The 11,089-nt window shown below is 44.4% G+C and overlaps 1 protein-coding gene across 1 annotated transcript; it reads right to left on the bottom strand.

Annotated features, from left to right (window-relative positions):
- Nucleotides 1-231: 231 nt before the first annotated feature.
- Nucleotides 232-9,737, bottom strand: REELD1 (reeler domain containing 1; the record flags this gene model as incomplete). Its single annotated transcript, XM_080796314.1, has 6 exons — nt 232-1,019; nt 1,840-1,903; nt 2,425-2,737; nt 5,835-5,998; nt 7,051-7,273; nt 9,530-9,737. 6 exons carry the CDS (start codon nt 9,735-9,737, stop codon nt 411-413), a joined length of 1,581 nt encoding a protein of 526 aa, XP_080652440.1. The 3' UTR covers nt 232-410.
- Nucleotides 9,738-11,089: the final 1,352 nt, after the last annotated feature.

Raw genomic sequence — 11,089 nt, 5'->3', positions numbered from 1 at the left:
CACAACTTCAACGTTACTTTTTTTCAAAGAGTTAGAAGGGATGAGGCTGACATACTGAGGAGGGACAGAATTTCTATTTCTGCAGGTTCCTTAAGGCAACAGAGGAAGCTTCGCGGCCACAGGAGTCTAGTTAATGAGCAGGTTATACAATATTCATTGTGTTGAGTTTAACTCTTCAAACAGAACGGCTAATTGTGAATAGAAAAAAAGCAGCTAAATTACAGATGTTAAGACAACAAAGCTCCCTCTGTTGATAAAACTGTCCTTTCCCAGCTTCCTCCACTAACTGCTCACTGAGTGGGGGGCACAGCGCATCCCTGTCCTCATCAGCTATTCTCATTAGCTCTGTTCTGGCTGAGACACTGCAGGGTCTGAGGAGGGCCACTCAGAGGCCTAGGACGACGGTCTGCTCAGAGCACTGTTTTCTCGCTACCCACAGAGGAAGTGGTCCAGTTGTAGTCAGCTTCAACCAAAACAAAACTGTTCTCCCTGATCTTCCTGACATGCACTGTCTCGCCACTGTCACTCCTGGCAACAGCATCCCCGGCAGGCTCACTGAAGGACACTTCTGTCCGTTTGTGGCAATACTGGTGGTGTAGACAGCGGAGGCCAGCAGCCAGGGCCATGCCCAAGGTGGTGGAAAGGCAAAGCAGGATTCCCAGCTGGGGAGTCCTGAGCTGGATCCCTGAAGGGCCACTGGCTCCTTCTTGCCCAACCTCAGGCCTTGGGTTGGTCTTCCTGGGGTATCCCACTCTGTGCCCCCCATGTGCCTCCCCCACTCTGGACTCCTTGCGCTTTGGCTGAGTTAAGAAGCTGGGAGAAGGCCTCCATGTTTCTGACTGGGCTTCAGCAGCAGGTGACCTGGAAGTGGCAGAGGGCGGGAAGACAGTGGTTGGAGTGGCTGCCCCAGCCCCATTGCCAGTAAGTGCTTCAGACAACCAGAAGTGCTGAGGATAGGTAAAATGGGCAGAAGACAGAGGAGGCCTCATCATGGTCCTATTAGAGGACTCCATTTTGTCCTAGAAAAGGAAAGGGAAAAAAGAGAAGTAAAAAGACCTGGTCTTCTTCCAAGCTGCCACCCAACTTCACACTTAACCTGTGTTTCTTTCGACACCTAACCTGATTTTGTAAAAGATCCCAGGCAGCAGCTGAAAACCCAGGCTGGTGCCTGCTCCTGAAAGAGCTCCTAAATTGCTCAAGTAGATAGATATGCCCTTGTGATTGATGGGGATAAGGTGGCTAATGGAAACCCCACAAAGAGAGCATAGAGGCCAGTCACAAGAATAAACCTAGGGTCCTTTAAGAGGCTTCCAGACTGAGATGCATGATTATCATCTCCAAGGGCAGAGAGCTTTGAGTGTCTTTTTATGCTAGGACCCACACAAGATGGCATTTAATCCAATAAATATGAGTAAGAATATTACACCATGTTTTATTTTGTGTTCCTTTTAAGACTTCAAAGGAATAGTAAATCAGTGGGCATGTATATTTTATATTGCCCATTGATCTAACCTCTGGAACCATACATGGCGTTTCGAGGCCGACGTTATAAAGCAGGGGGTGGAGAGGTGGGGAGACAGGAATTATTAACTGAGGCTAAGTGGGAAAACAAATCACTAAAACTATCAATTTCTACAATTGTCGATAACTTTGGAGACACTGTGTATAACAGAAAGGCTGGTATTGATTGGTAAAAAGATGCCACATATATATCATACCCTTGCCTCCTTCTCTCAAATTTTGGTTACTAGTCTAATAGCTCTGCTTTCCCAGCCTGGAACTTCCCACACTGGGATCAAAATATCAACCCTATTACCCACAGACAAACATGGTTGTTACCTGTTCATCCCTATCTGAGGGTAGGCAAATTTCCAATGAATCAAAGCTTGGATCATCCTGAGTCCTAAAGCAAAGGATAGAAGGGTGAAGAGAAGACTATGTATACAGATCAAAAAGCAACATTCCCTACCATTGCTGTATATACTGAGAAAATCAGATTTCCTTGGAAAGACTCCTGAGTTTGGAGTTAGGAGCTGAAGGGGAAAGGGGGAGGGGGTGGGAAGAGGCAAGTGAGTATAGCAACAAAGCCTCACTGAATGTTGTTATTTATTTTATATAAAATATGTATTTATATATTATAAATTTATACATCTCTTCTATAAAACATACATTTATATCTGATTTTATATATAATAGCATATCAGAAATCTCACCCTATCCAAGAAAGTACAGTTCCCCCCAGGCGATTTTCATACCCAGCCCTTTTGGCCAGTAGTCCTTTTACAATCAGGGTTTCCTGTGCACTTAAGAATAAATATGGTGAGATCTTTTCCTGTCAGATGCCAAGAAGTTCAGACCCCTCAGCACCCCAGGGTTTGGTCTTATCCCACCCCCACACTGAATGGTCCACCCCTGACCCATTACCTGAGGTGGGTGCTAGGGCTGGAAGCAGTGCCCTCTGAGAAGAATCTCCTGAGAGCCATGAGTCTCTCCAGCCCATGGATATCCAGGGATGGCTCAAGGATTGTGTTGATGTCCCCTCTGGGTTGCTGGCCATTGCTGACAGCAGTAGCTATGTGTGAAGATGACTGGAACAGAGTCTCCACACCCCCAGGAAACTCTGCCACCCAAAAACTTGCAGGAACGGGATCTAAGCTGTTATCCTCTGCAGCTCCAGTTGGAGCAATGGCAAAGATGTTTGCACATTGTTGAGGAAGAGCGCTGGGGGGTCTGGGAGCTAAACAGAGATCCAAAGACACCATGAGAGAGTGAGAGCATTTTCCTTGTATTGATTAACACAAACAACTATGACACTGGGATAAATACTAGAGACTTTAATGTACCTTTAAAACAAACCATTAAGTTTGGGCTACTCAAAAGTATCAACAAAAGGATGACCTGCCCAGTAATATAAGCCCCTGACCAAGTGGGAAAGGATTCAATTTGTAGTATCTCTTTAAAGAGTAAGTCTTTGGCCCTCTGGATTTGTGCGTTTTTAATAGTCACCACTCAGGGAGTATATAGAAACCACTGTGACCACTCTGTTTTTTCTTACCTCTGCCAAAACTGCTTCTAGCTAGGGAAAAAAAAAACAAAAACAAAATCAGAATCCCACAAATCAAAGATTTTTGAAAGCCCTAGATCTTTCCTGCCATATTATTAATAGTAAAAATCTCCCTGGTGATGATAATGACTTGACCCTCTGCCATGGGCAGAGTCAAGGTCACTGCTCTCCACTGCCCTCCACCATCTCATTTCCCATCCGTGACTGGCCAACATGACAGTCCAGAGCTTTAGAAATAGAAATTAGAAACAGCACAGTAAGCAAGCAAGGACCAGGGAGTCGGATGACTGGGTTCAGTTCTCCATTCTGCTAACTCCTTCTTTGGGGCAAGTCCTCCCAGAGCATCGGTTTCTCCTTTTGCAGAATGGGACCAATAATGGTTCCTATAGCCTAGAGCTGCTGAAGGGTGAAAGAAAATCATTGATGTAGAAGCATGGAGCACACAGCACAGGTGGAGATGCAATGAAGGTTTATCGTAATAACGCTTAGGATGACTATGATGGTGTTCACAGAAAAACACATTAGCGGAGGTTTCTCTGGCCAGGGCTCTAACTGGGTTGAAATGCATTTTTTCCCCCTTTAGTCCCACTCTTCTCCAAAGCCTTCAACACTCCAAAACATTGAGATTCAAGTGAAAAACAAAGAAGCCTAACGGACACACAAAATGTGGCAAAAGCTCAACAGTCTTACACTTCTGCCTGAACTCGGAATGCATTCAGACATTCCCTGCAGACTCGTCGTGTGATGGGCATCACTGTGAATGCTGGGGGGTACAGAAGAGCTGCGTAGTGGCCGTTGTTGTTCCTGAACTCGAAACCCAGGAGGAGAGACTCTCAGATGCCCAGTCTTAGAAATGATGGTGTGATGAGAGCTTTAAATCCAGAACTGAGAAAGCAATTACATTTGCCTCCCAAGAAGTACGGGAGAAAGTTTCACAAAGGAGATATTTGAACCTCCCCTTGAAAGATAAACAGATAAGCAGGAAGAACAACCCAGTTTGAGGAAGTGTAAGAAGGCAAAACATGGAGATCATGCCCAATGGGGCTGGGTAGACCCCAAAGTGTCCTGAGGGTTTATTGGGAAACAAGTTTGAAAAGTACAATATACTATCTTCCTAATGTGAAAATTCATGATTCATCATTTGCCCACCACAGTCACTTTTGAAATTTTTTTAAAGATTTTTATTTATTTGACAGAGAGAGAGAGCACAAGCAGAGGGATCAGCAAGCAGAGAGAGAGGGAGAAGCAGATCTCCACTGAGCAGGGGGCCTGATGTAAGACTCAATCCCAGGACCCTGGGATCACGACTTGAGCTGAAGGCAGCACCTTAATTGACTGAGCCACTCAGGCATCCCAAGAAATCTATTTCACTTTGCAAGATGACCTCCCCTCCCCCCGCCACCATGCACGCACACACACACTCCTTTTACCTTTGAGAACCCCTGGGTTTTGTGTAGAGGAATGGGCAGGAAAACAGCCTGGGCCAGGAGGGCAGGAATGTGTGCAGCTGCATACTGAGGAGTTTACCCTGGAGCAGCTCAGACGGGAGTCTGTCAACCTGTGGGGGACAAGGTTCCCAGCAGGGTCCCAAGACAGAGAGCAGAGACATGATGTCACTTCCTGACACCTCACCTTTAGTCACATTCATATTAAAACAAACATGCTTGGGATTAAAATGCAACATTTGCATGACAGAAAAAGACACATAAGACTTCAAACACACGAGGGGTTTGCAGGATCTTCCCCAGGCCACACTGTCAGACTCTGAGATCTTGACTCTGCTTTTTGGAGTATCTTGGTGGGAAGGTTGGGTGAGTGGTGCTGGGCAGCGGGGAGAAGATAGTTTGGGGCATGTGCCTGGGTCTGCTAGCCTGAGCCAAGTCGGGCATGAACATGTTGGCCAAGAACAAAGGACAGAGTCAAGGAAAGTGGAATTGAAAGGATTAAAGATGGGAGCGTCTGTGCAGGTGGCCTCAATGAGTGTGTCCGTTCGGAGCACTTGGCTAGAAATCAATAATGGAAATGAGTTCCCGATCCCCAGCAATTTTCAGGTGACCACTGTATTCTGTAGCTGTATTCTCACTGTGTTCTCTTGTTTTGTTTTGTTGCAGAAGTTCATGGGCCAAAGGAGTCTTGGGTTGATGTGGTGAACCAGGGAAAAGTCCATTGCCGTCCAAGCAGCCTCTCATTCCTGATTCCTTTCTCCAACCCAGGCTGCAAAGAGCCATCTACCTACCATGGAAAGTAACAATGAAAGCTGGAAGAGTTTTTATGTACAAAGAAGAAAAGATCATCTCTTTCTTGCACTCCTCGTGGAGCTCCAGGGGTCTAAAGAACCCCAAGAAGATGCCGTGACCACTGGTAAGTGTGGGAGTGGAGGGAGGTGGGTGCTGTTGTTTGGCTTTATGGCAGAATTCAACTGTCCACCCTAAGGACCCCCCATAATTTGTGAGGTTGCAGTGGACAAACAGCAACGGCAAGGCAAGTGTTTAGTGCCTGAGTCGCAGGAACTAGAACTGGCTGTAGTACCTTCTAAGTGAAAATCACATTTTTCCCAGTGTAAGTATTCGGAAGGCAGTTATAAAAATGTGATTAATTTAGGGGCGCCTGGGAGGCTCAGTCAGTTAAGCATCTGCCTTCAGCTCAGGTCATGATCCCAGGGTCCTGGGATGGAGTCCCACATCAGGCTCCCTGCTCAGCAGGGAGCTGCCTCCCCCTCCCTTTCCCATAAGCTGCCAGACCGGCTCTTGAGTCCTGCGGCAAGCTGTACCTGGCGTGGAGCTCTCGGTTGCCTCCCAACTCCAGCCAGAGCTTGGCATGGGTGAGCCAGGCTGCTCGAGACGGTCAGTGTGGGATCCGAGGTGTGTCTGTTGAGACACAGCAGATGATTCGATCCTCTCCCAGTAAACGAAATATGACTGGACGACTGACAGACTGTGGAAAAAGAAAGCAAAATGATGCGAGGGTTTGGTTTCCTTTAAATAACACCTGAAGAAGAACAAAAGTCTCCGTGAACAGAAAAACTGAAGAGATGATTGTATTGCCCTTTGGGTGACTCCACTCTCTTTAGAAACAAAAACTCAATAGCGGCAAATAATTAAAACAGGGAAGGATATGTCTAAATTCCCCTCCTGAATAAATACAGTCATTAGAAAACCTCATTTAGACTAAAAGGTGTCTTCTTGAACTGTTTAGTCTCAAAAGGTTCCGTCTTTAACTTTATTATTAGCCATTACTGTTATATTGTTAATTGAATTACTCTGTTAATTGAAAATTTCATAATTCTGTTGTACAATGGTACAGCTCTATTGTAATTGTAGATTCCATTGAAAATCAGAGATAAATTGTTGGTACTCTAACTAATATTTTGAATACTTAATGGCTTTTTTTAGTAAAAATCCCTTTCACAAACATTATCTCATTTATCCTCCCCCAAATTTCACTGAAGTAGGGATTATCAGCTAGAATCATTTTTTCCAGTTAAATAATCAGAAGGCAGTTATAAAAATCTGATTAACTTAGGGGTACCTGGGCGGCTCAGTCAGTTAAGTCATCGGCCATCTGACAGACCACAAGCCAAGGCACAGAGACCTCAGTGGCTTTCCCTGGGCCTGACTTAAGTGTCCACTTATCTGTCTGCCTCAGTCCCTGTCTTTCTCAGTTTTCCCTACTCTCCCACTGGTCCTTCTTTTTCCTCTGGTCCAAATTTCCTGGAGAGGTTGGCCAAGATGCATCTGTGCCCAGAGAGGAGGGGGAAATCACGTGCCCCCAAGCTGTGGATAATGACAGAGAGGGGAGCTGGGGGCAACTTCCTTTTTGGTTACCCTCTGCACTGACTGTCTAGTTGGGACAGTCTTCATGACCCTGTCCTTGTCATGAGGTGGCTGGAGGTAGGGGCTGAAGCATGAAGGAAGGGAGAGGAGAAGCTCCTTCTCTTCAGAGGGTAAGGCTCCATTACCGAGAAGGAGCACTCCCCTCACTCTTACAAGAATGTGATATCCCCCACAGGCTGGGCAGGGGCCTTCCACTCGAACGACAGGTTTCTCTTCCGGGACTTGTCAGAGTGGGTGACTGTGTCAGCCTCTTGAGAACAAGCCATTGCTTTGGAATGAGGAGGCACGAAAACAAAAGTGCCAGCTATTTGATGATCAGACACTCTTCGAGCCTGAAGTAGAAATCCCATGAAATCTCGACTGCTCCTCACAGTCACTGCAACAGAAAACATCTGTCTGAGGTGAGCCCTCTTGATGTGGTTCCATTTGCTGATTTTATACAGGTATTTTCAAAAACAGTTCCACTTACATGAGGTACCTAGGGCAGGTAAATTATCACAAAGACAGAAAGATTATAAAGATTACCAGGATCTGAGTGGAGAGATGGATGGAGATTATTGTTTAACGGGTATAGAGCTTCTGCTTAAGATAATGAAAAAGTTCTGGAAATGAATAATGGTGATGGGGTACAACATTGTGAATATCCTTAATGTCACTGAACTGTATACTTCAATTAGAATGGCAAATTTTATGTTATATATATATATATTTTTGTTTGTTTGTTTGTTTGTTTGTTTTAACACATACCAAAAAAGCCCAAAAATGCAGTTTCCCTTTGATCTAGCAATTTCACTTGCAGGGATTTCTTTCTTTCTTTTATTTTTTTTTTTTTAAGATTTTATTTATTTATTTATTTATTTATTTATTTATTTATTCGACAGAGAGAGTCAGCAGAGGTAGTGGGAGAGGGAGAAGTAGGCCTCCCTACTGATCAGAGAGCCTGAGGTGGGTCTCGATCCCAGGACCCTGGAATCATGACCTGAGCCAAAGGCAGATGCTTAATGATGGAGCCACCCAGACGCCCCTGCAGGAATCTTTCTTACAGACATAAATAATATGGCAAACTCATTTGTAATGAAATGAGTAGCAAAAACTAGGGTCATAACTTCATAGGCTTGCTCAATGCAGCTTAGTGTCTGTGATCATTTTATTTCCCATGCATTTGAACTCTTAGTAGTAAACATTTGTCCAAGTATTTAGTTATTATTTAAAACTGGACATTGTGCTAGGCATTGAGCATACATCCATGAACGGGATAACATGGTTCTTACCTTTAAGGAGCTCACAGATTAGTGGGATCCCAGAAAAAAAAAAAAGAAAGAAAAAGAAAAAACAGTGTAATCCCAGCACAATAAAGTAAAAAATGACCCTCACTGAATCTAGGAAGTGCTCCCTCCAGCTCTTTCTTATATATGTGTCCTAGTTCCAACCACAATCCAATTTGCTTCCTTCAGGTCTTTTATTAGAATTCGGGTGTCACACAGGGGCACCTGGGTGGCTCAGTTGGTTAAGCAACTGCCTTCGGCTCAGGTCATGATCCTGGAGTCCCAGGATTGAGCCCCACATTAGGCTCCCTGCTCAGTGGGGAGTCTGCTTCTCCCTCTGACTTCTCCCCTCTCATGTTCTCTCTCTCATCCTCTCTGTCTCAAATAAGTTAAAAAAAAAATTGGGTGTCATGATATTTTGGGTCATTTTTACAGCTTTTTCTCCCTAATACAGTGCTTCGATTTTTACCATTTTCATTCCCTTACCCACAGAACACAGGAGTGCCAACATATCAATCCCTTCATGCTGGGGTGCCTGGCTGCATACTGTGGCAGTTGGAGCCCCCAGGAAAGTTGCCTCCAGCTTTGAGCAGCCCCTCGCATGCGCCCCAGCACACTCTACACATATTATCCTTTCCTTGCTGTATCATGATGTGATGAAGTTTGGGAATCTCTGTTGGAATAGCCTGAATGTCAGTTTGGAGAGTACATTGCTATGGGGGTCAATATATTGCTCACAAATTTTTTCCCCATACTTACCAACAGAACAGAATGATTGGGCAAAACAGTACTTCCAGAGTAAATTTTATTATGATTTATCACCTCTAATTGCCATCAAAAGAATCAGCAAAGTCCGAAGGGGATCAAGCCAACACCGCCGATGTGTTTGAATTTACTCACGGCTGCGTAGACTCAGCTACCGCCTTTGGCACCTGGAGTTCTCTCTGCTTTTGTAGGCACCCAAGCTAAAATAGCAGGAAATACTTTTCACTCTGCAAATAACTTTAGTTTTAAATAACGAGAAGCAAAAGCCTGTTTCCCTCCCTCTCTCTCTCTCCCGCCCCCCCCCCAACACACACACTATATATGAAGTTTGTTTAGGGTGATTACATTTTTATCTTACAAGTAGGACAGATAACTTTTTTATAATAATGCTATTTGTGCCTTCTTGTAAAAAGGAATATCAATATAGAGATTAGTTATGTGGTTCTCGTGATACAAATATTTCATAACTTATCTTTGACTAAATAACTGCTTCTTAGGATTAAGTCAAACGTTGGCGGAGGAAACTCCTGCTTGGGACAAACACAGCTTGGGATCGGTCAGTAGGGCCCCGCGGGGTCTTGCAAAGCCTCTCCCATACGTACCTGGAACCGTGTCACCCGGTGAGTAGGAAGACCTGCCGGTGTGAATGGTGACGTAGTGGATCCGTGGGTCCTGAGGCTGGGCTTGAATGTGTTTGGGCTGCAGGTCCTCACAGGCCCCTGAGCCGGCACCATGGGAAAAAGCAGCTGAGCAGGAAGCCAGGCAGAGGGCTGCCCGAGCCCAGCCTCCAAGGACAGCCAAGACCCTCATCTTGCTCTTTTCCTGTGTCACGAGAAACAATAGCTTCAATCCAGATGCTATTTCAGAAAATGATATGACGTCCTTTTGAATGTGACCGATCTGAATATACACTGCCTTTAACCCCGAGATTCCGTTAGCGCCGCCTCCCCAGATTGCAAGGGCTCAAGGTCAAGATCAAAAGGATGTGCCAGGCTGTAGGAAGTGTTTCAATTTCTAAACACTTTTTTTTTTTTTAAATACCTCTCTTCTTATAGTTTTCTCATAAGACCAGACGGCTTCTTCTTAAAGAGGATTTAATTAAGTCAAAGAAATAAGACCAGAAAAAATTTGTATCCTAATGTGAACTCTTTACAAGCTGTCTGATATCCAAGGGCAGTGTGAGCTATAATACGTTATTGGTGAAGTGAGACGCCCAGTATTCCAATATGGTCGGGCAGCAAGGCATATGGTGGCTTGGATTTGTGTCTTATTGCTACAATTGCAAAGTAGAGGGTTGAATGGTACAAAATTTCTCCCAACTATGAATTAATTACTTAGAAGCAACTGTTAAATTTGCAACACTCTGGTATCTTCTTGTCCCTCCTCTTACTGACTTGTTTAGTTATTTCACTACTTTTTCACAGAGAAGATGAGCAGAGGGAGTTACACCCAAGCTGATCCACTGTGCACCTTATTAAATTTACTGGGGGGGGGGGGTAGGGGGTTAGCTCAGGAATAGAATTAAATGATTGGATAAAATAATATTTAGGGAGTAAGTTTCACTTTTGTTTGCTAGCTCTAATGCCATGGACAGAAGGAATTGAAGTTGACTGTGTAAGGAAGTTCTCAGATGAGAATAATGGGAGAGATAGCAAACACAACAGTGAAAGGTCTCTGAATAAACATTGAGGACTGTCGAGCATGTTTCAAAAGGAGTTGTTTGTTTTTATATACACAGGGATTATTCAAGTACAGCTAGTATGTTGATCTAAGGAACAATGCAAGGCAACAGCCCTCTTCTCTAATAAACTGGTTATGAAAGGTAAAAATAAAATACCTTAAATGTAGCGAAAGTAGCTATAAAAGCAGTGGGCTAAGGAGATAATCCAAACAACCAAGTAACCCAAAGTCATCGACCCCCATCCAGTCTTCACCCACCACCCTGCCTCTTACATGGACCAGATACAAGGAGACAGGAGGGTGACCTATAACTCCAATCTTTTGGACTTAAGAGTCCTTCAGACAATAACTTTCTCTGCTAGGGTTGCTTGCCATGAGGAAAAAAAAAAAGTCAAAAACCTTCCCACCACAAGGGACCATTCCTGCAGTTTCCTGCGCCCATTAAGAGATCATGAACAATGAGCTATAAAAACACATTCTCA

The sequence above is a fragment of the Martes martes genome, assembly GCF_963455335.1.
Source record: "Martes martes genome assembly, chromosome: 2".
Classification (NCBI taxonomy): Eukaryota; Metazoa; Chordata; class Mammalia; order Carnivora; family Mustelidae; genus Martes; species Martes martes.
Note: the sequence above shows the minus strand (reverse complement) of the source record. Positions and strands in the feature narration are given on the sequence as shown.